Here is a 27,077-nt window from a genome sequence, read left to right on the forward strand (position 1 = left end):
CATCAAGCAAATTTAATGCTTTATGTGTGACTTTGCATATCAAACCCTGAAATACCGGATACGATGATTTATGCAACCGGATTAAACTGCATTTTGAAAACTCACCCATGATCTTGGTTAGTTGATACTCAACCCCGGAGTCGAGCTGATATTGAATGGTGTTCACGGCACCGGTAGAAGCACTAATCCAACCCTTCGACGATTTATGAGCACTTTCCACCCTGTTAATAGCCATTAAAATAACAACTAATAATTAAAAACACCCACAATATAATATAAAATACAAGACGATAATGAAACCAAAAATACCTAGATGTCGACGTGTTCCCAAAATGCAAAATCTTATTAGTCCATGCTTTGACGAATTTGTGCTTGTATATTAGCCAAGTATCGTTAAGGTATGATATCAATTTGGGGTAACAACCATAGCGTCTAACCATTTCCTCGTAATTTTCATGGTAATCTTCTTTTGTTTTTTATTCCACTAATTTTGCCCAATGTATGCGCCGGAATATAAGCCCGTGTTTAGTACTACCAATAAATCTCGATGCATTTTTTTCCACGTTTCTATTGATGTGAAACAAACAAAAGAAATGAGCGGAATCTGGAAATATTAGGGGCATTGCTTTGATGAGTCCCAATTCACGATCCGTCAATATCACATTAGGTACCAGCCCCCCAATGCACATTTCAAACAACGCAAAGCCCATTCATATGTGTTTGCATCTTCATGTGATATGAAAGCAACAACAATTGTAAAATTGTAACCAACAGGAGTGATTCCAATTATTTCCAAAAGTGGCATCTCATACCTACGTAAATACATAAATATCAAATGCAATCAATTTAAAATAGCACAATGCTAAATACTAATTAACAACATACCTATTGGTTTTGTAAGTGCAGTCCATCAATATAACGTGAGAGAATAACCGCAAAAGTTTCAATGAAATAGGAGCAGCGAACATCAAATCAGTAAGTGTATCATCAGCTTCATTACTTCGATACCAATATTCATATCCAGATTCTTGAAGGTTCGACATCACGTGTTGTATCACAGTCTTCCCCGCCATATTCTCTTTTTTCATCTTCTCAAATTGGTTGTAAACATGTTTCACACTCGTTGATGTCTGTGGATTATCCTTTCTCAATCGATCCAAGATTAATGCCGGCTTCACATGGCTCCTTCTAAGTAACTTCACTACCTCGTATTCTTATGGTGTCAAACGACTATCCGGTCCTTGTCCGGTAAGATACGATAGTGTCGGGTGAGTGTGGGTGCCATTTTTTAAATTCATTCGCCATAGTCCATCGTTTCGATTTTTGCTACAGTGTATACGAAAAGGACATCCACATTTCTTTGTTCCCACATTCCGTTGTTTTACACCTTCGGTTCGTTTTTCACGTCCCTTCCCAGACAAATGACATCTAATTACTACATACACGTTTTTCTGGCTTGAAGTTACTATCAATCGATGACCATGAGTAGCAGCCATTTTTTTTGCTCATTCCACTAATTATTTCCCAGTTTCAAACTCAACACCTACATTGAAATATTGACTGTGATCCTCAGAAGTTGTTGGTGTGTCTTGAGGAACATCGAAACACATGTTGGGATCCTCGTACTCGTTGTACTCTTTGTCATATTCAGTTCTAAACTCATCGTCAAAATCACCTTCAGTACCCTATTAAGATATAACAAGTAATAATTAGTATATAAATAACAATATAAAAAATAAAAAAAAAATTATTTAATTTGGGGTTCCCGTGCCGGAGAGCACGGTTGTTCATTGTTCCCGTCCTGCAGGGCACGGGAACCTCACATTTCCGTCCTCCAAGGCACGGGAAAATGATATTCCCGTGCTCCACAACACGTGACTATATATTTTAATTTTTTTTTTTTGTTATGGTGCTATCGTGTTGTACAGCACGGGAATCCCTAATTTTTGGGGTTCCCGTGCTACACAACACGCTAGACCCGACGAAAAATAAAAATTTCCACTACTTTCTTCGATTTACCTCGTAAAACTCGTCAGAATCGGTCATATTGTTATTTGTTGTCGTCGGGCAGTCGATTTATCAAATAAACACGAAAATCTTAATTCTCGACTTTTTTTAGTTGAGAGCGTTTTGAGTTTTTCAAAAAGTTGAAATGAAAAGGTACCGCTGCAAATAAGCTAATTTCAGTAAAAGTCCCGCTACAATCAGCATTTCAGTTTGACAAAACCAGCCCGAAGAAAATTAAGGTCCTTTTTTAGGCAAGACCAACGATCCCAATATTTGTAACTTGCGAGAGAACTTAATTAAGTTAATTAATTTTGTGCAACCTAATTAATCTTTATTTGATAATATTAAGTTTAAATAATATTAATAATAAATTAGAAGTCTATATTACTTCAATTCAATATGTTATGCCTTTCAATTTTCAACAATTGCATGATTTCAAGAAGTGCAATTTCAAATAAACAAGTTTATAAATTATAACCATCTCGACAAATCATTTTCAATACAATTCTCATGTAATTTCAACTATATGTGAATCAACGTTCGGCAGACAAAAAGACTCGAACCGTGGTTCGGTTAAATCCACCGCCACGTCATCGTCTCGTAATCGCCAGCTTCGTGTTTTCGAGCTCAGGAGCATCAGTTTCTCCATTTCCGCGGACGACAAATCATCTCCCTCATTTTTCGCAGTGCATAAATTATTATTATTGTTGCTCACAGAATTCCTTTGCAAAGAGCCTCGAGCTGGCATTTCGGACGTAATTTGCTTGATCTCCTCCGTCGACGATGATGATGTGTCGTAAATTTCCTCATCCGACGGCTCTGGATTATCGCTTCTCATTCCACCACCCGATGAACACTGATACGAACGCAATGGCAAATGCTTCCTTTTAGATTTACGCGGTGCAATAGTCGAAAGAATTTGTACAACATCGGTCATGTTCGGTCGAGAATCGGGATCCAACAAAAGGCACTCCTTTGCTAAGTATGCCATTACTTGCATCTCTTCTTCTTCGAAACTCCCTTTCATTCTTGGATCGGGCAATTCAAGAATCACCCGTTTACTATCTTTCAAACGAGGCGTCGCCTGTAATGAGATTAAAAAAAAAATTGACCAATAAATCATATATATAAAATGAAGGGCAAATTTCACTTTTTTGTCCCTCAAGTTTACCTCGATTTCCCATAAAATTAAAATTTAAAATGAAAAACCTTAAAACTTTCCATACCCATATTACGAGACTTTCTTCGGCTTTATTCGGTGCCTTATAAATGGGTGTTCGACCTGTGATCAATTCAAGAAGAACAACACCGAAACTAAAAACATCGGATTTTAAAGAAGCTCGTCCAACAATGGCGTATTCGGGGGCAAAATAACCGAAAGTTCCTTGCATTCTTGCAGGAGAACTCGAGCCGCTCAAAATCCCGTCACTACGTAAGTGTTTAGCCATTCCAAGATCAGTAATCTGCACAAATAAACACACATTATAATTAGTTATTCGCATAATTTAATTTAGTTTTGGATTTTTCATCCACATTTAATATTATTATTACATAACCTTGGCTTTGAAGTCGTCGTCTAAGAGAATATTAGTGGATTTGACATCACGGTGCAATATTCTAGGCGCGGCAGCCTCGTGGAGATATTCCAATCCTCGTGCAGCTCCGAGCGCTATTCCGATTCTTGTACTCCAATCCAAACATTCGGCAGAATCTGTATCCAAACACTCCCTAAGATTCCCATTTGGAATATACTCGAAAACCAATAGCCTCTCTGCATGCTTTCCTTTGTGCTCCAAACAGTATCCAATCAAAGGAACCACGTGGCAATGGTGAAGCCTCGATATCAATTCTATCTGAAAAAGACGATTTTAAAAAAAAAAAAACATTTTTTTTTGCAGCAAAAATATAATCGAATATTAGTTAGTTACCTCGGTTAAAAAAAGATGTTCTTCGTCGGGGCCACCTTGAGTTTTCATTCTCTTAACAGCGACAATTCGACCATCTTTAAGACTACCTCTATAAACATGGCTGCTTCCTCCAACTCCGACCAAATTAGCGTCGGAAAATTTGTTCGTCGCTATTTCCAATTCGGAATACGAAAAGTTCATACTCGTTCCGGTTATTGTTCCTCCTCTTCTGTTTTTAAATAGGAAAGACGCCTTCGGAATGCATCCTATTTTTTTTTTCCAAACAAAATAAAAATCAACCGAGTTTTCGTTGAATTAAAAAAAAAAAAAAAAAAAAAAAAAAACAATCGACTACTTTTTATTTACCTATAAAAGGTTTATTTTCGGAGGTGTATAAGTAACCTTTATATACTGTGACTGAAGAAGCTCCACTTTGGCTCATCAAATTCGTACCACTACCACAACTCGTTAGCCGATCGGACGATGGAGAAATCCATTTAACGGGACTTTTATCCTTTCGATAAATAAACCACAGAATCGAAGCAATAAATGCGAGAGCTGTGAGGACTACACACACTAAGAGTGCTATTACGACAGCTTTGCTCGAAATCCGCTTCTTCGAAGTCTCTAAATCGGATAAAGTCCCTATAATTATAAATTATTTATCAATTTGAAAATTATTTAAATAATTGCACCATCATTATTATTAACATAATCGGAAGAATTACCGGCATTGCAATTGCAGGCTGTAAAACAGCTGTCGCCGTTTAATTCGCCGACCAATTTAGGAAATCCGCCGGCCGAGCAAATGCATGTCCATTTGTTTTCAATCGATTCTCCTAGATGCCGATTTAATTCAGTTTATTTTATTTTTATTAGGAGAGAGAGAGAAAGGATTACAGAAGCAAGAAAAATAAATTCGAGAAAGTGTAAATACCAAGGCTGCAAACACAAGACGAAGAGCAATTTGCTGGGAGAAAATTCGAGTTACTGTGTCGTGCGATAGAGCAAGTGCATGTCCAGTTATTTTCTTGAGGCTTTGCCGAAAGTTCATCTGGAAAATAATTATAAAAAAAACAGAGTTATTTTGCTGCCGAATTATATTCTCGACTACACCGTAATTTTAAAACGACGTTTTAGCAAATAGACATCGATAACGTTTGCGTTACTAACCAGAAAGAGTGAGCTGAATGCAGACCAAGTTAATAATGCAAACAAGTGTAATTTCCAGACGAAGCCCCATTACTCGAGAACCAACGACAGAACTGAAAAATAAATAACTGCAAAATCACAAATCTAAGAATTAGTCCTTTTTACGAATATTTTGTCGGAGACTCGTAAAAACTACCATTAAAAAAAAAAACTTACTTGCATTTGGTACACTTTCAACGACAACTTCGGAATCGTACTCGATAAATATCCATCGGCTGGTCTTTCTAAGCCTCAAAATTGAACTGATTTGTGCTGAATAATGTCTAACCATACAATAAATTAGAGCATTTATCACAACAATATCGCAGAAACGGGATATAAAATCTACTACAAAAACATTCACCGACAAAAAAATCTAAATGAACTCGAAAGTATATATTAGCGAAAATGGGATTCAGACTAATAGATACTACATTGAATGATTGAAAAGGAAATGTGATTCTTACCATTCGGCACTTCAGATTTTCAAGCGCGAAAAAATCAGGGCCGAAAGCAAAGGCGAACCCGAAAAGCAGTAGCAAGATTTTATCCAGAGATGGAAAGACAGCTCAACGAACGATTGAATGGAAGGCACAAATAGACATCTGAGAGCAAAGATATAACAAGAAAAAGACTTGTGGGATTTATCTACAATTAAATCAAGATTCCGAAATTGATATTTTAAATTAAAAAATAAAAATGTGACCCATCAACCAAACTTTGTGAAAGGTACCCCTCAGCAAACAAACTGGACACAACCCCCATTAAAATACACTACATAAATTACTCTGTTTCTGTATAAAGTAATCATTTATTCACGTCTAAGAAATTGAAAAAAAAGGGCAAAAGAATTCATTTTCTGTGAAGAATGGTCCTAACTCCTAATGTATGTATACATGGCAACGGTTACAAAAGACTTTGCTTACAAGACAGATTATCAACAGTCTTCAAACACAGTAGACAATTTTTTTTAGAATTTTGTTTTTGTTTTTGTTTTATTTGGGAGGATGATGATGTGTTAGAAAACGACATGTTTTGTATTCTATTTGAATCAGCCCCCACTAACTTGATCTATGCTGTCGGCAACATTAAAAAACCGTTCTTTTTTCAATTTTCAATTTTTTATAATCAAGAAAATTAAAAAAAGATTATCAAGAAGTCAAAAGAGTTAACCTAAATTCTCCAAGGAGCTAAAAAGTTGAAAGATTTTGTAGAATGATGGTGATGCTGATAAACCCACATCTAATTTTCTGCCAAAACTGTAGAAAACACTGCCAAGATTCGATTTTTATCTTTTTTTTCAAATTATAGGTTTTCATATTCAGATTTATTGAATACGAATTAAGCAATAATAAATAAATTAAATACCACATCACCATCTTTGAGCTAAGATGAAAAGCTTAAAACATACCGAGAAATAAATTTAGAGGTGCACTCCGCAAGAACAAACAGCATCAGCTATAGATACAACACACACATTGTGTGTATCAGTGTGTGAATATGTGTGTGTGTGAGTGTGTTTATCAGCTATAGATATATTATATATATATCATCTGTTCCGCTTTCACAATGCTCGAGGTCCAAGAATCAGTAGCAACGCTATATATAAATGTGTGTGTATCAGTGTGTATTAGTGTGTGCATGTGCCTATATCTACTGCTATGTAGAGAGAGAGAGAGAGAGTGTAACGCTTTTTTAGGGAGCACAGATGTCTATGGAGAAGCACAGACCAGAATGATGAAGAGGGCTCCCGCCACGTGGACTGTCTGCTTTCTCGATCCTCAGCTTTTGCATCTTCAGATGGGTGCACCGCGACCGTCCGATGAATACTTGCCTGAGCTGAAGCAAAATCCAACGGTCGTTATCAGAGATCACTAGGAACGGTGCATTGCACCGGCGCGGAGGTATAGACACGTGGCGTTATATGGTTGGATGAATTCGTCTTCGGTAGGGTCAAAAAGTGTGGTCCAAGGACCCAAAGCTGTTCCTACCTTGGCTCCTCTTTAATTTCTCGCTTTTAATGTTTCTTAATTTTTGATTTATCTATTTTTGAATTTTTTGCTTTTCTTCTTCCTTTTTTTTTTCTTTTTTTTTTCCTTCTCCTTTTAAATTTTAAATTTAGTAAATTACGGAGACCCCTGAGATAACGTAAAATTATGAAAAAAACCCCTCTTGTTTGGATAATGACAACCACACCCCTTAACTATGAATCATCTTACACGTCCACCCTTGTGGTGTCAAATTCAGCTTTTATATTTCGTGGAATGTTATCTAGTTTGTTTTCGTTTTGTGCAAGAATGTATTTTTCTGATGCACTACAATATGATATTTACAAGGCAAATCACACATCTTATAATCATCTCATTTCAAAATATTAAGCTCGAGTGGGATAAAATGGGTACAAGCTAGAAATTTTGACACCACAATATGTAAACGTGTAAGAAGATTCATAGTTAAAAGGGTTGATTGTAATTATCCAAATAAAAATGGTTTTTTCGTAATTTTATATTACTCTAGCGGGGTCTCCGCAATTAACCCTTTTAAATTTTGATTAATTTATTTTCTTAGTCTTTTTTTTGCATTTTTATTTATCTTCTTGGGTTGGCAGCAGGTCGGAGAACTGTTACAACTGTGTACAAAAAAACAAGACAGCTTCAAAAATTAAATGAGATGATTTAATTAACTGAAATGTTATTACTTATTAGATCATTTATTTATTATATTGGAGCTTATTTTGGATCTATAGAATATTTAATTTATATATCTATACTACATCCCATTACCAACAAACAGATACGTGCTCATATATAAAAAGCTAACCCCAATTCCTCTCTTCTTTATTTTATTCTCACTAACTTAGTTTGACCAAATTCGAGTATCAATTGTTTGTTATGTAGCATGAACACGAAAATACATGATACTACGGGATTTTGGGAGAAATATATAAATATTAAAAATATAGGGGTATATTAAAAAATATACAATTTAAACAAATATATGAGTTTTTATTTATATATTTTGTACAAATATAGTCAAAATGAATATTATTATTAACTATTTATTTGCAATAGATCATTAAATCATATAAATAATTAGTGAGGCAACAAAAATATTTGGAATTGTATTAGTGTCCGACGGTGTCCTCAAGTGTTGGGCACAAAACGTGTACGAAACGCGGGTACATTAACAAGTTGAAGTTTCCGGGCTCATAGATTGTAAATTTGTCATGTATCTATATGTATTTTACAAACGCTAATTTCGATATCATCTATTTAATTTAATTTTACTGCAAAATCCATCCTAATGCAAAATCAAACAAATATATTGCTCCAAAAAATATGAAAAATAGCACAAAATCTTGATCATCCTCTCTTCATGTACACTAAAAAAAAAAAAAAAAAAGAATCTTGATGATTCCCAAAACAATTTTCACCAATTGCCCTAACTCCCATTCATGTACATTTGAACTGCATATACCAAATACCAAAACCCCCTTCATTTTTAAACTCACTCCTCCTTTTTCCCCTAACCTTTATTCCAACCCTACCCCAAAATTTGACCAAAAATCAAGAATCTAAGAATGAATTACAACTTCAAATCGAGCATCAAAGTAACAATTGAAAAATAAAAATCACCTCGGCTGTGGCCTTGCATTGAAGGAACGTGCCCTTACGGGCCTAACCGCGGGCCCACTGGCTGAAGGCGGGATGCCCAAAGGCATAGTCTGAGACAAATGCACCATGTCAACCATTGACTGTGTCTGATAAGCATGGACAAGGCTCGTACTATCGGTCGAGTCCCCTCTGGCAGTTGCCCTCTGCCAACAATGCGAGCTTAGCCCAGACAGTACGTAAGCCCTCCCCGAAGTCTCGTACACTTGTCGGCTCGCCATTCGCTCCTGCATTTCCTTTAATTCCGCATCCAAAGCAGCACATAATCTGTCACCCGCTCGAGCAGACACAGTTTCCGACAAATTTCTGCGACAGTTTTCCAAAACGGAAACCGCGAAAGTCAAGTCTCCCCGCTCCGCAGCTGTCTTAGCCTGCTCCATCGCCTCAGCGGATCGTAGCCTATTCCTCTGCCTGTCCACTTCCATCGACACCACCACGGGCCCCGCCACCAACGGCCTTTGAATTCCGACGACGCTTTCGCAATTATTCGTTGCTGAATTCATCGGATGCTTGTAGACGCACCTCACTTTTAGCAACAACATTTCTTCGGTAAAATCACAAATCGGGATATCGGTCGTCACTAAAAAATCTCGTTCTTCCTCAGCGTAAAGATCTCCAACTTCAATACTGCCCTTTCTTTTATCGGATTCCACAACAGTTTTGTAGCTTCCCGATTTTACTGAAACGAGTTTCAACAAACTATCAATGCACTCGATTTCCACTTTCAGTTCCTGCACAACAACACTCAAGATTCCGCCGATACACTGAGCAAAAGCGTCTTGAATCACATTCTCGGCTTCTATGAAAGAAAAAGTCCCGCCGGAATTTTCCGAAATCGAATGCATCAAAACCGCATCGTGATCCACACCGAACCCAAATGCATGGACAGGTATATGAAGACCAGAAACACTTTCCGGAAGCAATGACTGATGATCGGATGAGCTTCTATTGGCGTATGTATCTTGTCCATCGGATAAGAGTATAATGCTCCTAATCGGATTCTTCCACTTGCATTCTATCAATACCTTAGCCCCCTTTTTGAGTCCCTCGGCTATATTTGTACCCCCGTTTGAGCTCAGAGAATTAACGGCCTGGATAGCTTCGTTTCTTCCGGAATCTGTCATTTTACGAAGAGGAAATAAACGACGTGCGGTGGAGGAGAAGGCAATCACCGACAGCCTGTCGGAAGGACCTAAGTTTTGGATTACGAACCCCATTGCTCGTTTGAGCAGAGCTAGCTTTGTACCGGCCATGCTGCCACTCACATCAAGAACCGTCACTAAATCGACTGGAGCACGAGAAGTTTGAGGAGAATGCTGTTGTAGTGCAGTGGTTGTTGGAGCTTTTAAATGAACGAGAATCGAGAAGTTGTTGTGGGGTTTCGATTTCGGAACTGCAGAAACTTCCGGAAACGTTTGAACTTGGACTGCTCCAGTGAAATGGTCGTCGTGGATTTTGTTGCTATTTGGGGCGGTGGTGGATTGGTTATTAACAACTTCATCATCATCGTTGAAGAGAATAGGTTCTTGTGGAGAGTGAAAAAGGGGAGCGACTTGTCGATTGACTTGTATTTGTGGAGAAGGGATTCTTCTCATGATATCATTTTGGGGCAAGGGCCTTGTGTAGGATTTATTAGCGACGGGATTTTGGACGGGGATTTCTTTCCAGTTTGCTCTACAAACGGGGCAAGTTTGCTTTCCGTGTTCTACATTGGATGCAATGCAGTGGAAATGGAATGAGTGAGAACATTCTGCGGTGAAAATTGCGTGGCCTTGGCCGGGTTTCATAGTCTCCAAGCATATTGCACAAATCTTCTGCAGAAAAAAATGAAGATGAAATTCGAATGATATATAAAGGATAAATACAAAACAAGCTTGTCCTTCGTTCAACTTAGTCAACAACTACGAAAAAGCTCGATCTTGTTAAATATTTCTAGTATGCAAGTTATGTCCAGAATATAGAAAAATACTGAGGTGGTGACGTGTACTACAAGTATTATTAATATATAGCTATATTTCCAGGTTGACTTTAAGCTCCTCTGCCTACAAATGTATTGCTTTCCAACTTCCAAGTCAATTGCCAACTCAGGTGGACTCAGAGCCTTTACATTTTCAACTCACAGCAAATTATTACGATTTCAAGTTATTATGATGGGAATTACTACGTGCAAAATTAGCTTTAGTTTGGAAATGGACCAAAGAAAAAGATTTCATGTATAAAGTTCTTATTTCAGATATTACATATTCTTGGCTGCACCATTGAATTGGTAAGTTTGCTATCCAATATAGATAAACACTACCCCCTCATCTCCATGCGACAATATTTACATCGGTCAATCAGTACATAATACAGATACTCTAGCTGTCATAGTAGATTAATACCTACAACAGATTCTCGGAAATTCAAGATCCAAACCAGAATAAGGTTAAACCAAGATAGACTGTTAAAGAAGACTCGGTATTGATGGGGGTGGTCAAACAAAACAAAGCAATACAGCATATAGCCGTAAAGTAGGCTTAAAGAAAACCCCAATTCATTAACTTTAAACATTGTAAAGGGCAATAAGCAGGGTCTCAAAACCAATAATGAAGCTTTCGAGGCATTAAAAAACCCGAAAGAAATGATTCAAAAGTGCAAAATGTATCAAAAGAAGTAGAAATCATTAGTCACTAAACGATTGTCATTCACTTTGATGAAAAAATTCTATTGCATGAAAGCTCTCAAACAATGGTCAATAAATCATTAAAAGGGGTTAGAGAGAGAAATAGGGCAAAATGAAGAATGTGTGTAACAGTTAAGTTGCTGACCAAGAAAAGCACTCTCTTTTTCTCCCTCTTGAGAAAATGGGGCAGGAGACAAAGAAAGATTTCACTGTTGTTTACCTTTTTGAGCTTTTTATATAATAAGGCCAGATGACTATACTCTTTCAAAAGAGAATCCACACCCCACACTTTATCCCCACATCACCCACACAGTAACTGAAAACTACATAACAATATAGCCCCATCTCCTGACAGTTTTCATATGCATATATTTATCTAAAATTTGTTAGCTCCATTATCAATTTATCACCATCATCGTCAGTACGTAGTTTTACACAAATCTACACACAGTAACACACATCTACATGTGTGTAAAAGTGTTTAACTGAAATACATAATTCCCCCATCAAAGACTCAGAGTACAATCATTTTTTGAACAAGAAAAAAATTAAGTTATTGAACACAGGCTAAAAAGGGGGAAAAATTGTTGTTAAGAATATAATTATCATTAACTAATGCTTAAGGTGAGAATCACAATTGATAAAGGGAGAACTCTGATGCCCTAGAGAATATACTACAGCTTAACATCGAGATTCACATTTTCAGAGAAGAAAGGAAAAGCTAATTGAAGAAGTAATTAGCCACAAAATTAGTCAAAAGAGCAGTTTAATTTCAATTTTTATTTCCCTGAAAACCTAATCAGGAACCCTATCGAGATTAAAATATCCGTGCATGTAGAAAAAAAAAAAAAGCATCACTGTAAAAATTCAATTTCGTAAATTAAAAACATAGATATTTCCAATTTTGACCTTGCTAGATTTGAAGGAGTGTTTAGGCGGAAGGAGGCCGGAGGAAGACGGCGTCGGTGTTGTCGGCATTTTCACCCGACGATCCGAATCTCGCGGCGGCGTCGGAGACAACGAGGCGGCGGCGGCGGCGGCAGGAGGCGGAGAATCCTCGACTGTTCTCGGCACGTAGAGACACGAGTTCAGCCTCAAACCTAGAGCCATCTTCGCTTTCAACCATTTGCTTCCCCCCATTTTTTTTCCCCAAAATTTCAGCCGCTATACTTACACATATAGATACAGAAATCGGGAAATACAGATGCAGATATATTCATGCACGTATTAATTGGATTTAATTTTTTCTTCGGGGAATTACAGAAATGGTGAAATGCGAGACACTATACACACAGAACAGATCTCCATGTGAGCTTGTTCTTCGAGCTGAGAGAGAAATTGTAAGTATAGTAATTTGTTTTGATTTGGTTTCTTAACCTTTTTTTTTTTTAATTTAAATATCCGATTTTTGGGTTTGTGGGGTTCTCTTTGAACACGGTAACCAATGGCTTTACGTTTCTACAAACCATATTTATATATATTTAATTATTTATTATTATATGTAATTCAGTAATTGTGTGTGTGTGTGTGTGTGTGTATAACTGTATCTATTTATGGGTGGGGGGTGGGGTGGGTGAGATGGGGGGTGAGGGGTTGAAAGTGAAAGGATGTTCCTAGTGGTACATAAACAATTTGTTGGGATTGGAGGAATTTTGACCTTTGTGGAGGTTTGAACTTCTGATTTTGGGCTTTTTCGTAATTCTATTTTATTATTTGTTTAATTATTTATACTTTAATTATATAGTTCTTACTTGAATTACAGTAGTATCTCGATAAATTTTAATAATTTCTTTTGGTTCCTATTCGGAAAAAATGTATTGAATTATTATTTCGATAATTTTGATATTTTGCTGGAATTTTGTTAGTTTCGGTTGTATTAGTTTATAGAAGTTTGACTATAATTTATGAAACTTTGAAGTCAATAAGTTATTTCTTCTTGTCATTGATAACATAAAACTAATAAGAAATGGGGGGTTTTTCGAATTACTTTAAGTGTGTGGATTAAATCGTAAAACCATATTATAATGTTCATTTAAAGATTTTTTTCAAAGAAAAAATAAATTAAATCAAATTCCATTTTTACCCTTTGATCTCGAGTTACTATCACGATAGGGTTGTTTTTTATTTGTTGGTTTGTTGCAGTTCTCAAATCAATATCAATCTACTTCTTTTTGTCATTGTTTTATTTATTAATTATTATTGTTTTATTTTATTTAAATAGTTGAAATGCTCAAATCAAAGATGGGTACATTAGTACAATTAAGCTGCGGATTTCTTCTATATTTAAAAATAAATAAAATCCATTTCCATGGTCAAATCAATATTTTTCTTCATATAAAAAATAAAAAATAAAAAATAAAATTATTAATTTAACCAATTTTTGGAATTTATTTGTTTGGAGGAAACAATTTGTTGACTTTTTAAGATTTGGCTTATCCTTCCACGACATTGCGGCTAAGATAATGAATTGAAAGCATAAATATTTGACTTATTATTTTAATGGATTTTCATTATTTATTTTTACATACATAGCTCATTATTATTATTTTTAATCGTGAATAACATTAATTTTACGTGACACTTGATAAATAAAATAAAAAATGTCCTAAAATAGTAATCTAAAATGGCACGGTCACGGGTATTTCATGAAGGTGTCATGTATTAGTAAAGAAAAAAATAAATTAATTATTCACCAATAAATACTACAAGCTGCTTTAAAATATTGTCACGTTTATGATATATTAGAATTTTAAATATTTTTTTATTAGAAAAGGAAATAACATTGTGTCATTGTGTAGTGTTTCATGCGCATGTAGATTTACATATATTTATTTATTTTCAAGCAATTCATAACTAAGAATTATATTCGATAAATAGCATGTAACTTATTTTTTATAAAAATAAAATTTATTTGAATATCTACAAGCTACTTGTAATTACAAATTTAGATAATATTTTGGTAAATAAAGGCAAAGGGTATTTATGTAATTGGACATTGTATAACATCCTAACTAGAACTTCAGCCTCATTTTCAGCCATACTTGAGAAATTCTTGGTCAAACTATAACTTTAAATAGGACATTTGCAAATTTTGCAGCTAGAGTAAGAAAAAAGGAAAATTATCTATAAACTTGCAAAAAAAGAAAAATAAAGAAATAAAGAAATAAAGAAATAAAAAAGGAAAAATCTTTGACCATATATTAACCTAATATAATAATATTAGTAGTGACCCACCTGCTTCTATGTCATAAATAATTCTTACTCAACTTATCAAAATTCGAATTTTTTGCTAATGGTTGTTAGGTCGAGTTTGTTACATATGAATAGTCTAATGTAATTTATATCACTCGTCTGGTTTTCAAGATATTATATATTTGATTGCAGCTTCCTTTGTTATAATGATAAAAATAATTTCAGCCTATAAATAGCAATATCTTACCAATTTTGTATTAATAATTAATTATTTTGCAAGAATAAGTCATCCACCAAAGTTTGCCGTTATCAATTAATTGATGCAATAAAGAATTAAAGATACATTTCTGATTAATGTCAAGAAACGGCAACATAGACAAATTTTGCAAACGTTTCTTATATTTGACATCTTCATAAATTGACATTTAAAAAAAAAAAAAAATTTGACATTTCTAAGTTATATTACACACACACACACAATACACACACTAGTGGGTGTGTTAAATATTGAATGTGACTTAGGTGGGAAAAATTCAATTTCTTGGAATGTGAGAAATGGAAAGGGCAAATGAAATGAATATATATATATTATTTGCAGTTGAAGCTTTCATCAAAGCTCCAACAGCCTGGCAAACAAAGTGGCCAAAATGATTGGTGTGTTTCTTTTTATTTTTATTTTAATCCCAAAAAGTCAAAATTCCATTTATTTTTATTAAATTTTGGTTCCCAAAACAAAAATATTGATAAAGAGGAGGGTCAAATTGACACTTTAAAGCAAAATCTTGTAATTGGGTTTATGCTATATCGGGTGATTATTAACCGTTGATTTGCACATAATTACGCACACATCCATGTGTATGTGTGTTTATTGAAAAGTCATTTCGTTGCATCAATAGTTAAAAATCACCCGATGTAGCATCTCGATTAATTAATGGAACTTAGTCCAACTTCGTATCATTTACTATGCTTAGTTATTGCTTGAGCTATAGACTAGTCTAAAGACAACCAATTTAGGTGTTGACCAACCATTAATTAGATAACAAGACAATATCCAACTATTCAATTTTTTACTAAATTGGTTCAAAATTATTTTAAGACGTGTATTTTATTTGTAATTAAATGTGGAAATATGAATTTGACCTAACTTTTGTGGCTCGTTCTATAGGGGATGAATTTACATTTAAATCGGCATGTGGAACTATGAATTTGGTCATGTACACACTACCATGATTAAATAAAACTTACAATCTTTCACCCCAAATTTATATACTTTATACCGAATAAAGTTCGTCGAGTATGGCGTATGATGGGGATCAGTTCGGCATTATTGGGCCGAACTCCCTATACCAAGAGTTATTGGGCTAAGGCCCAAACAAATGATGGAAATTAAGCTCACGAGGCCCAGGCCCAGTGAACGACGAGCACCAAGATGGATCGGACCATTAGTCCGTCAAAACCCTAAGGTAACTTTATTGTAATTACCGATATCACAGGGACCATAAAGTTATTTTAACATACCTCAGGGGTATAAGTGTAATTTACGCTTAAAATTATTGAGAATTCACATCTCCACTTATAAACTTGTTTTAATGCTCAGCAGTGAGAATAAAACAAAGTGATGAAGTATTTAATATAATTCAATAACTAAATATTTCAAAAAAATTACACATTCCGATTTTAAAGCAAATTAATGAAATTATTGAATGAATAAACAAAATAAGGCCATAAAATTATATTTGCATCTAAGAACACTGAGATCTATCTCTAATCTTTTTTCTCATTCACAGTAAGCATCACAAAAAATTATCACAGTGTAATCCTAAAAGATTCGTTAATTAAATTAGTCATCGTCAGATAAGCAAACAGCATCTACTGCTCGATTACCCTGTACATTACCCATACACGAGAAGAAACGATTACCTGCTACACGTGTACGCTGATCTGGCGCCGCTACAAATTGATTCCACTGAGGGTGTGGCACACGCAGATGTGGAGCCATATACCGAGAGGTCGAGGGTGCGTGTGGTGTAGGTAGGTGCTGTTGCGGAGGGTAATTCAAGGTTCGATCCGGCAAAGTGGGAAGAGGAACCTGTGGTGGGGCCGCCGCCGCCACAGCAGATCGAAAAGTGAACTGATGATGAGGTGCAATATTCTGAGTAGAATGTGGCAGTGACGAATGCTGCATTGGTTGTACAATTTGACTTTGCATGCTAGAATGTTGCAGTGACGAATGCTGCATCGACGAATGCTGCATCAGTTCTAAAGTTTGACTTGGAATCTGCATGCTAGAACGTGGCAGTGACGAATGCTGCACCGGTTGTACAGTTTGACTTGGAATCTGCATGCTAGAATGTCGTTGTGACGAATGCTGCATCGGTTGTACAGTTTGACTAGGAAGCTGCATGCTAGAATGTGGCAGTGACGAATGCTGCATCGGTTGTACAGTTTGACTTGGAATTTGCATGCTAAAATGTGGCGGTGACGAATGCTGCATCGGTTGTACATTTTGACTAGGAATCTGCATGGTAGAACGTGGTAGTGACGAATGCTGCATCGGTTGTACAGTTTGACCTTGAATCTGCATGCTAGAATGTCGCGGTGACGAATGCTGCATCGGTTGTACAGTTTGACTAGGAAGCTGCATGCTAGAATGTGTCGGTGACGAATGCTGCATCGGTTGTACAGTTTGACTAGGAAGCTGCACGCTAGAATGTGGCAGTGACGAATGCTGCATCTGTTGTACAGTTTGACCTTGAATCTGCACGCTAGAATGTGGCGGTGACGAATGTTGCATCGGTTGTACAGTTTGACTTTGAATCTGCATGTTAGGAGAAACTCCGGTGGGAGGACTAACTTGATGGTACTGCATGTAACTGTATGGAACACCTGCAATCAAATTTGCAAGAAAGCATAGGGTTGAGATATTTTTTACGAAGAATATAACCGGAAAAAAAAAAAATTGCTGGTAATAAAATTTACCTTGATGAATTATCCCTCGGTGGTCAAAACACGAGAAATCCAAGCAATTAGTACGGAAAGCTTCGGCCAATCTCTTGTTCATGAGAACCATTTTGTGATTCTTCTCGAGTTCGTTCTTTTTCGACCTAAATTCTGATACAGAATTTTGATGCTTCACCTCGTATTTTTTAAGTATTTGCGCAATAGTTTCTTTTATCTCGTTCTGACAGTCAGATTTCATCTGCAACGTCTGTTTCAAGAGAAAAATATCTGTAAAAAACAAGACAAAATAAAAAAAAAGGTAGACAATAGAAACTACATATTACAAGAATAAAATTAATTTACTAACCATCTCTTTGTGGCTATTTTCCAACTGTTCGTTTTCTTTACGAATCTTTTCCAATTCATTATCGAGTGAGTTCGGAATTAGGGATGAAGAATTCAAAGAAGCGATTTCCTGACCAGGATGATCAAAAAGGAAGTTCGATCTGTAAAGATGACTCACATCTATTCCGAATTCTCGATTTAGAATGTCAAATGTGGATGTAGCTATATTTTCGTGCAAAGAGTGAGGCGCCTCGATACTTGCTTCGTGTGAAACTGTACTTAAAGATCCTTCTTCAAAGTGATGGGCCGGATTTTCAAAGCATTCTATTGGTCGAGAAGCTGATTCGTGTAAGACCATTTGTGCATCAACATTTGACGGCAAAGGGATCACGGTTTCGACTAGTGCCAAATTTGCAGCTTCATTGTGCAGAGTTTCTTGATCTTCTACAATTTGATCCAACGGTGCAGATTCAATCTGCGAAGTACTTTGACTTTCTGTTACTGTACATTCCAATAGAAAACAATGAGGGGTGTGCGGTTCAATACTGGCTTCGTGTGACACTGTACTTAAAAATCCTGCTTCATCATGATCGGTCCGAATTTCAACCTTTTCTATTGGTCGAGAAGCAGATTCGTGTGGGACCACTTCATTCACTTGCGCAACAACATTGAACTGCAGACGTATTACAGGTTCGACTAGTGTCGAATTTGTAGCTTCATTATGGAGAGTTTCTTGATCTTCATCTAGAATGATGGACGGCTCAGGATTTACAGTGTTGATGAGATCCAACGGTGCAGCTTCAATCTGTGAAGTACTTTGACTTTCTGCCGCTGGAGCATCTCTTTCTTGAAGTTCGGTATTGGACTGCATAACTGTAGAAGTGTCGATGGTTTCTGAAGTAGCAACTTCGTACTGCAGATCATTTTGCTTTTCTACCACATTTGCTCCTAGGTCTTGTAGTTCATTCACTGCACCCTCAGTGTCGACTAGTGGCGGATTTGTAATTTCGTCCCGCAGAGTGGCTTGATCTTCTTCTAAAACTGGTGCATCTCGGTCCTCAGGGGTTGTTACAGTGTCGATTAAGTCAAGGGGTGCAACTTCGTTATGTGAAGTAGTTTGACTTTCTAGATCATGAGCATCTCGGTTTTCCAGTTCGGTTTCAGACAGCAAAATTGTACAAGTGTCCATGTGCGTCGAAGATGCAGTGTTGTACTGCAGACCATTTTCCTGTTCTGCCACATTTGCCCCTTGGTCTTGCAGTTCATCTTCAGTTTGCTCCAAAGGTAAAACATCAGCCGAATCAATCGTATCTCCTTCGTCGAACCCTTTGTTCGAAGCATCATTCAATTCCAAAGGGTCAACACAGTCAACAATTTCATCACAAATAGTTTCGACTTTATCACGCTCTTTATTCGAAGCATCATTCAATTCCAAAGGGTCAACAAAGTCAACAATTTCATCACAAACAGTTCCGACCACCCCCGAGGAATCTTTGTCCGCCTCATTTCGCACGTCTGGGGAATCTTTTGTTTGCTCCGAAGATTCCACTATTTGTCCATCAAAACATAAACCAATTGTGTCATCTTCATCGTACCTTCCATCAGAAGCATTACTCAACTCCAAAGGATTAACATAATCCGAAACTTCTCTACAAACGGTTTTACTTGTTCCAGCTGGCGCTCGATCAATGGCCCTTAGTTCACTAGAGGAGAATGCGGTCACTTGATCCAGCCAATGAGAGGCCTTTTGTTTCTCCGCATACACAGCGGATAATTGCTCCGCCTCGAGATTTTTAAGCCCTGCTTCTTTCAATAGATTGTTCTCTTCCATTTTCTTTGCGAATTTATCGTCCAACACCTTCAGTTTGCCCGATCTTGCCATGCCTTCACTGAATATAGACCGAATAACAGCCGATTCCAATTTGTGATCTATCTCCAGTTTCGATTTCTTATCCTCCCAAACTCGATTAAACTCCTGAATTTCCTCGTATTGTTTACGCATTAGTTTCTTCATTCGCTTTTTGCATTTTTTCTGGATTTTATAAATTTTTTTATCTTTTCCATTCTCGTAAATTTTATCCTTCGCCGCTTGTTTCTTCTGTAAAGCGACCTGCCCTTCGTTTCGTTCTTTATTAGTCGAATTTTCTTTGATTTTCATCTTAACAGATGACAACAGCAAACTCGGTTCATTAACTATAAATGCATCTTTGACAATTTCTTCTTCGTTTTTGTGATCTGTATCACAACATAATTTTAGAAACACATTTTTTGCACATGTACGTAATATTACTGCTCGAAAACAACTTAAATATTTTTTACATAAATAAAATCAATTACCTCTCTCTGAGTCAACAACCGAGGCTGGCTCCACATTTTCGATCACTGCCATTTTACGTTTCTTTGCCACGTCAGCATTCTCGGTATCTGATTTACAAGGCAATCCATTCAAGGACAGAACCCTCATGCGTTTCTTTGTACTACGGCTACCGCTATCCAACTTTGCTTTTGAAATGACATTAAAAAATAACTCCTCAGTAACTTCATTTAACTTCCGAAATATTCAAAAAATACATAAACAAATAAATAAAACAGAATTATTCATTACCCTCACCTTCGCAACTTTATCGGGCGAATCAACATTACCAACGCAAGCGTGCGACAGTTTATCCAATCCTTCCAGCTCAGCGTCAATATCTAGAAAAAGAACGGCAATTATTTCAATGGTAACGAATTTTTGAAAATATCTATTATCTACTCAATATAGAGAAGAATGTACCTGGTACTTTTCGTTTAACGCACACTTTCTCCAAACGAGACTTGAAAAGACGACCGGTCATTTTCTTTTCCTTCGTAGCAACTCCCTCGGATTCCTTTCTCGGCGAAATCGAGTTGCGTTTATTCCTTTTCTTGTCTTGATTGCCGTTCAACTCAGACAAACTAAGTTTCCTCACACGTTGCTTTGAACCAGAAAAACTCGACAAGTTCTCCTTATATTTGTCGGATTTCGAATTTCGCATAATTTGACTACTTATCGACATATTTTCCGAATGATGATGATTTCCCTATCGTTGCCTTACACCTTAGATATCAAATTTTCGACAATAGTTAGTTTTTTCTCCTAAAAAATTGACATACATGAAAAAATCCCTAAATCCCCAAAACACACACACACACAGACACACACACACACAACACCAACACAAAAATTTGTAAGTACTGTGTAGATAAATATTAAGTCAGAGATAGAAATAAGGGGAAAACAACAACAAAAAAATTATAAAAAAACCCCACTAAAGAATACCACTCGCCATTGTAGACCCACTAACTCCACCATCCAAAACCGCCACAAAAAGGAATATTCCGGGGACTAATATTTTCGAAAAAACCTCATCCTACATAAATATTACTTGTACTGCAACCACAAACAGTTTTATTTTTGTTCTACTGATTATTATGAACAATACAAAATTTTAACGATGAAGATAGAGAGGGAAAATCGGAGCACCTGTAGTTAAAAGATGCTTCCCAGTAATTTACAGCCTGTTCGGTTTCATTTGAATTTCTTCATCATCTTCATCATCATGCATTTTAGGGTTTAAAAACATTTTTTTTTACCAGAGATTGAGTGAATAGCTTTTTAAATGTTTCTCTAGTTTTTTAACCTCATAATTTATTGCGAATGTACTTCTTCATACTTTTATTTTTTGTCTTTTTTGATAAGTTTGATGGGCCTTGATATATATTTCTAGTCGAATATATTACTAGTCGAGGCCAATGTTTTATTCGATTTTACAATAGAGGCCCGTTATTTACTGTTGGTCCGCAACATAATAAAACAATTTATTTGGTAATACAATTAAGAGTAAATTACGGCCACTCAATTAATATTAAATTACCGAAATATCCCTTCATGTTTTGGTAATTACTATTACTGTCTTCAAGTATGAAATTTCTTACATATTCATTGTTGCAGTGTTAAATTTAGTGGAATTTTGAAGATTCTGAGAAATATTATTTCAGTTTATAGATGTATTACACATTTGGAAAATATCAGATTGTGGTGCACCAGAAACTATATTTTTGCACAAAACGAGCACAAACTAAAGAACAATCCACAAAATCTAGAAGATTATGTTGAATTTGACGTCATGAGAATGGATGTTTAAGAGAAATAGTAATTGAGATGGTTATTGTATTACTCAAACACGAGGGTTTTTTTCGTAATTTCACCCTACTTTGAGGGTGACCGTAGTTTAGTTCAAAATTAACTTAGGTAGTTAGATGTGATATAAATTAAATAATGGTTCACATATGTGGAATAGAAATAATATTAAGTCAAGTAAGTTTGATGTGATATATACTATAAATTGATTCATATATTTTGCGGAAATAATAAATGTGTGCTTTATTTGGTAATATCTCCAATTATGATAAATGGAACAAATTCGAAAAAAGAAATTAAAAAATAAGTCAAGTAAATTTGATGTGACATGTCCCATCAAACGTGAACGTTTGATGTGATATTATTACTATAATAATGCTTCATATATTAAGGGAAATAATAAAGGTAAGTTTCTCTTTGGTAATATATCCACTTATATGATAAGGGTAATTTTATAAGGATGGGTGGTTAAAAATATGTTCCACTAAAAATATAGCCAAGTGTGAAAACATCCTGGGATGCATTAATCGTTTCAATTTCAAACGTAATTTTGATTATTTTTTAGTATGAATTGGCCAAAATTCAAAACACAAAATTTTCGTGTTTCGTATAATTTGTCAAAATATTATTATAGTAGAACTTTATTTTGTTCCTTCTAGAACTGTTTATATTAGGAAAAAAATATTTTCATATCTAATCTAATTAGGTTGTACTTTGTAGATATCATGAAATATTATAATTATTTACTATTGATATCTTGATCAAGCTAAAGATTTTATTGTGATAAAACTTTATTTTATTCCTTATGGGATTGTTTAAAATAGAAAAATAAAATAAAATCTATCTAATTAGTTTGCATGAAATATTTTAATTCCTTACTATTGATATCTTGGTGTTCAAGCTAGGTTCAGGAGTGCACATTTATGTATAAACAATGACTAAATTACCCTTTTAGTTAATTTTCTTTCTATTAATCACTCTCTCCACATGTGAGAATGAATACTCAATACTACAACAACAATTTCTTATTATTAGTCACCTAATTAATTAAGGGAATTGCTTTTTGCGGTTTGAAAATTGCTATTTGCGGTTTTTGACAAAACCCCCCAAAAAAACATTTTATCTCACTAAAACCCCAAAATTTTCCGAAAAAATCCAAACCCCCCCCCCCAAAACGCCTAAAAGCCCAACTTGGGCGCCCATTAATGCAGTGCACGCCCAAGTTGGGCGTGCAAGCTGCATTTGGGCGCCCGAGTTGGGCGTCCAGTGCAAAATTTCTTTTTTTTTTTTTTTTTTTTTTTTTTTTTTTAAATTGTCGAACGCCCAAGATGGGCGCCCAAGGCGTGTACGGGCGTTCGTACACGCCTTGGGCGCCTATCTTGGGCGTTCGACCATTTTTTTGCGAAAAAAAAATCCCTACAAATCGATTTGTAGGGCTTTTTAACATGAAATTGGTTCCGTAATCGACCTACCCAATGCATATTACACATAAAAGAGTCGAAATTACGTCAAAAAATCGAAGCCCAACCCTTCTTCAAGCTTGATTTCGAATTTTCGAATTTTTTTTTCTTTTTTTTTGCTATTTGCAGTTTTGGGGGTTTTTTTGATATTTTTAAAAGTTTTGGGGGTTTTTGTTAGAAACCGCGAATAGCAATTTTGTGACCGCAAATAGCATTTTCTTTAATTAAATAGAGGAATTTCTTTATTTGCTTTTTCGATGTAAATAATAAAAAGTGGCAGTCTGCTCTGCTGCAGCTGGTTGGCGCCAGGTATGTTTGGATATAAAGATAGGTTGGCGCCAGAGTCAGAGATATGGGTTGAAAATTTGGCTTGACAAAGGCAAATAAATTATTTATTATTTAATTTTAATTTGAACATAATTAACAAATATAGAAAGTAAATCCGACATTTTCTTTGTCACGTATCAATTTATCTTTATTTGAAAAGGCATTAATGATTCTGATTGTTCAACCACCAATTATATGTATGTGTGTTATAAAAAGAATCTTCAAAACTTTGGGCCCAAGAAAAGGAAAATGTTACTAGTAGGATTAGTTCGGCATTTTTTGGCCGAACTCTCCATACTTAAAGTTATTAGGCCAAAACCCGAACGGGCTATAGAAATTAAGCACATCAAGCCGAGACCAAACATACAGTTCACGTGTATAAAAGTCCGTCAATGCACAATAGATCGCGTAAGAAAAAAGAAAGTGGTAGGTGGCAAGCTAGGAGACAACCTTTAGAGAAGATCTTACTATAATGAAATAAATAAGAAAAATATGTAAATTAGGATCAATTGATTAATCAATCAATATAAATCTTGGACGAATAAAGAGATCTTAAATTAGGAAAATAGCTATATGCAATCATCTATATAAACGAATGTGTAAACCCTTTTTCGGTCACGATTTTATTATCAATAAAAATACTCTCTTCCAAAATTTTCTAGTGTTATTTTCTCGTCGTCTACTTCATCTTTTCCGACGTTAATCCAGCGTTAGTTAGACTTTGCCGACGGCCAAGAGAGTAGATTTTGATAGTTAGTTAGAGAAGTTATTCTTCGTTAATTTTATGAAATCCTTATTATAGGCTGAGGTATAACGGGTTTTATACTGTTACATTAATAAGATTGGCCCATTAACTTAATTGGACCGAGTCTTATTTAATAGCCCAAATAATACTACTTAATAAGCCCATCGGTGTACGTGGCTCAATAATTTTTTATATATAAATAAAGGGGTCATTAGCAATAAACCCCTCATATAGATAATAAATGGTGATATGTCCACCCCTTAAATCTTTCTTTGTGATAACCCCCTAGAATTTGTATTTCCAATTCTACCCTTATGTCAATTAGCATAATTAGTCTTAATTATTCCTTTTTTCTCTCTTTATTCCTAAAAATCTGCTTCCAAATTCCTATAAATTTGCTACCAAATCAAAAAAAAATGTTTTTTTTATTATTTTCGGATTTTATAGTCATTTTTTTAATTTTTTTTTATTTTTTAAATTTTTTTTAATAAAAAATATTTTTTTTAATTTTTTTTAAACAAAAAATTGAATTTTTTTTTCTCGACAGATTTACAACTCCGAATATGACTATATTTGAATATGGCCATTATGTGACTACGCTGTGCATAACAGTGTAATTAACATATTGTAGAAGCATAATAATTAAGATAACAGTAAGAATATGACTATTATGTGAATGTGACCGTGCTTTGTAAAACATTATAATTAACAGACAGTAGAAGCATGATTCTTAATAAAAACAGCGAAAATATGACTATTATGTGACTACGGTTTGTATAACAGTGAGTGATCATGACAGTGGGAATATGACTATTATGTGACTAGGTTCTGCGTAATGTGACTACAAGTAATCAGCACTTGAAAAAACTTGCAACAGCAAAATACATTGCAAAAAGAAAAAAAATGACTATAAAAAAACAAAAATAACTAATGTGATCCCCCATCGAACATGTTTTTTTGTTGCGGTATCCAACTCGGTTGCACCGACTGCAATTAATCTTTCGTTTGATCTTCTCTGTTAAATATGACTACTGTGTTGAACATATGCAGCACTACAAAAAAAAGGAAGAGGTGGCGGCAACGAACGGCGACGGTGATAGTTGTGTACAAATCTAACCCGAAACCCGAACAACATGAAACACGAAAAAAAATATAAATCACAACTCTTATCATGCCAGCCAATCCACAACTGTCAATGCATACAAATGCATAGAAACATGCTCTAGGATACGAAAAACAAAAACTCACAAAAATTAATAAAATGCATGATAATTGAAATCTACGCATTCATAACAAACCAAATAATATAATTATTGTAAAACATTGTAGAAAAGAAAACATTGTTGTAGAAAAAAAAAACGAAAGTAACTATTAATTAAAACAAACTTTTAGCTTAGGAACAGCACTGACCATCAACCAAACAACTCGTTTTTTTTTCGGCATTAGGATAATAATTTGTGGGAATACCGATTTACTCATTTAGTTCATCCTTGTATTAGGTACTCGAGAATCTAATGTTAAATTTTTTTCTTAATTTTCATGCTATTATAACCATTTTACTAAAGAAAAAATAAAATAAAATAAAATAATATAACTAAAAATTCAGATCCATAACAAGTTTTACAGCTAATTAATTCGAGAAAAAAAAAAATTATACCGATTAATTTGTAGATATTCATCAATTGCGGTTTTGGCAAAGGACGGCGGCGGCGATTTCGACGGAGGGCGGCGGCTGTGGTGAGAACATGGCGGCGTGGGGTAATTTCTAGATCTCCATCGGTGTCCTGCCGCTAGTCCTTTGAATCCTTTACCATATGTGATTGTCGATTCCTGCCGCTAGAATCTTCTGTTGCCTCCTCGATTTTTTAGTGTTGGAAATATTAGATCTAGGATTTGGGAGATGAAGAACAGAGAAAAGAGAAAAAAAAATCAGATGAGAACGAGAATGACTATTGGGAGCGGAAGAAAAAAGAATAAGGATTTAAGGTTATTGTGGTTGAGGGTACTTTTGTCTTATCACATAGGTCTAGGGGGTCTCACAAATTAAAACTGAGATTTGGGTGTAGACAAAAGTCTTTAAAGTCAATTGGGTTTAATTCAATTGGGGGCTATTGCATATTTCCCCATATATAAATAAATAAAATATTTTCTTCATTCATGATTGATTCATGGTGGTCAAAAGTCAAAACAATTACACAAGATAACGAGAGGAAACATTCCAAAAACACTCTTTTAATTTACATCCTAATCAGCCGGCTAGTGATTAATTAGCCCTTAAATTTCATGACAATTGTAACTTCATCACTAATCCTCCCTTAAACATGATTAATTAATCCACTCATCACCATCAAACTGCTGGCATTTTACTTAAACTAATTATTGATTTCTTTCATCTTAAGTTCCTAACTACCACAACTAACTCTTTCTTGCATGCAATTTCTCTCTCTCACACAAAGTAGCACACTATA

General features: G+C 35.3%; 3 protein-coding genes across 8 annotated transcripts; all 3 read right to left on the minus strand.

Annotated features, from left to right (window-relative positions):
- Nucleotides 1-2,455: 2,455 nt before the first annotated feature.
- On the minus strand, nt 2,456-6,892 carry NCRK (Protein kinase superfamily protein). Its single transcript, XM_012972439.2, has 11 exons — nt 6,517-6,892; nt 5,573-5,710; nt 5,283-5,389; nt 5,088-5,194; nt 4,852-4,968; nt 4,643-4,753; nt 4,281-4,559; nt 3,936-4,180; nt 3,564-3,860; nt 3,234-3,470; nt 2,456-3,091 (listed from the first exon to the last, which is right to left on the minus strand). The coding sequence occupies exons 4-11, from the start codon at nt 5,155-5,157 to the stop codon at nt 2,516-2,518; spliced, it is 1,932 nt and encodes a 643-aa protein (XP_012827893.2). The 5' UTR covers nt 5,158-5,194; nt 5,283-5,389; nt 5,573-5,710; nt 6,517-6,892; the 3' UTR covers nt 2,456-2,515.
- Nucleotides 6,893-8,409: 1,517 nt separating this feature from the next.
- On the minus strand, nt 8,410-12,963 carry LOC105949135 (E3 ubiquitin-protein ligase WAV3-like). Its single transcript, XM_012972411.2, has 2 exons — nt 12,348-12,963; nt 8,410-10,590 (listed from the first exon to the last, which is right to left on the minus strand). Exons 1-2 carry the CDS (start codon nt 12,576-12,578, stop codon nt 8,737-8,739), a joined length of 2,085 nt encoding a protein of 694 aa, XP_012827865.2. The 5' UTR covers nt 12,579-12,963; the 3' UTR covers nt 8,410-8,736.
- Nucleotides 12,964-16,246: 3,283 nt separating this feature from the next.
- Nucleotides 16,247-21,708, minus strand: LOC105949147 (uncharacterized). 6 transcript variants are annotated; one of them, XM_088817217.1, is made up of 8 exons: nt 21,421-21,708; nt 20,692-20,994; nt 20,527-20,609; nt 20,253-20,412; nt 17,938-20,150; nt 17,610-17,838; nt 17,322-17,516; nt 16,247-17,260 (listed from the first exon to the last, which is right to left on the minus strand). In XM_088817217.1, the coding sequence occupies exons 2-8, from the start codon at nt 20,951-20,953 to the stop codon at nt 16,890-16,892; spliced, it is 3,513 nt and encodes a 1,170-aa protein (XP_088673343.1). In that variant the 5' UTR covers nt 20,954-20,994; nt 21,421-21,708; the 3' UTR covers nt 16,247-16,889. The 6 variants fall into 6 exon arrangements, with proteins under 6 accessions (XP_088673343.1, XP_088673342.1, XP_088673345.1 ...); XM_088817216.1 differs by having other exon boundaries at nt 16,247-17,208; nt 17,270-17,516; nt 21,421-21,627; XM_088817219.1 differs by having other exon boundaries at nt 16,247-17,058; nt 17,180-17,516; nt 21,421-21,625.
- Nucleotides 21,709-27,077: the final 5,369 nt, after the last annotated feature.

The sequence above is a fragment of the Erythranthe guttata genome, chromosome 4, assembly GCF_056151865.1.
Source record: "Erythranthe guttata isolate IM_541 chromosome 4, IM_541, whole genome shotgun sequence".
In the NCBI taxonomy this organism is placed as follows: Eukaryota; Viridiplantae; Streptophyta; class Magnoliopsida; order Lamiales; family Phrymaceae; genus Erythranthe; species Erythranthe guttata.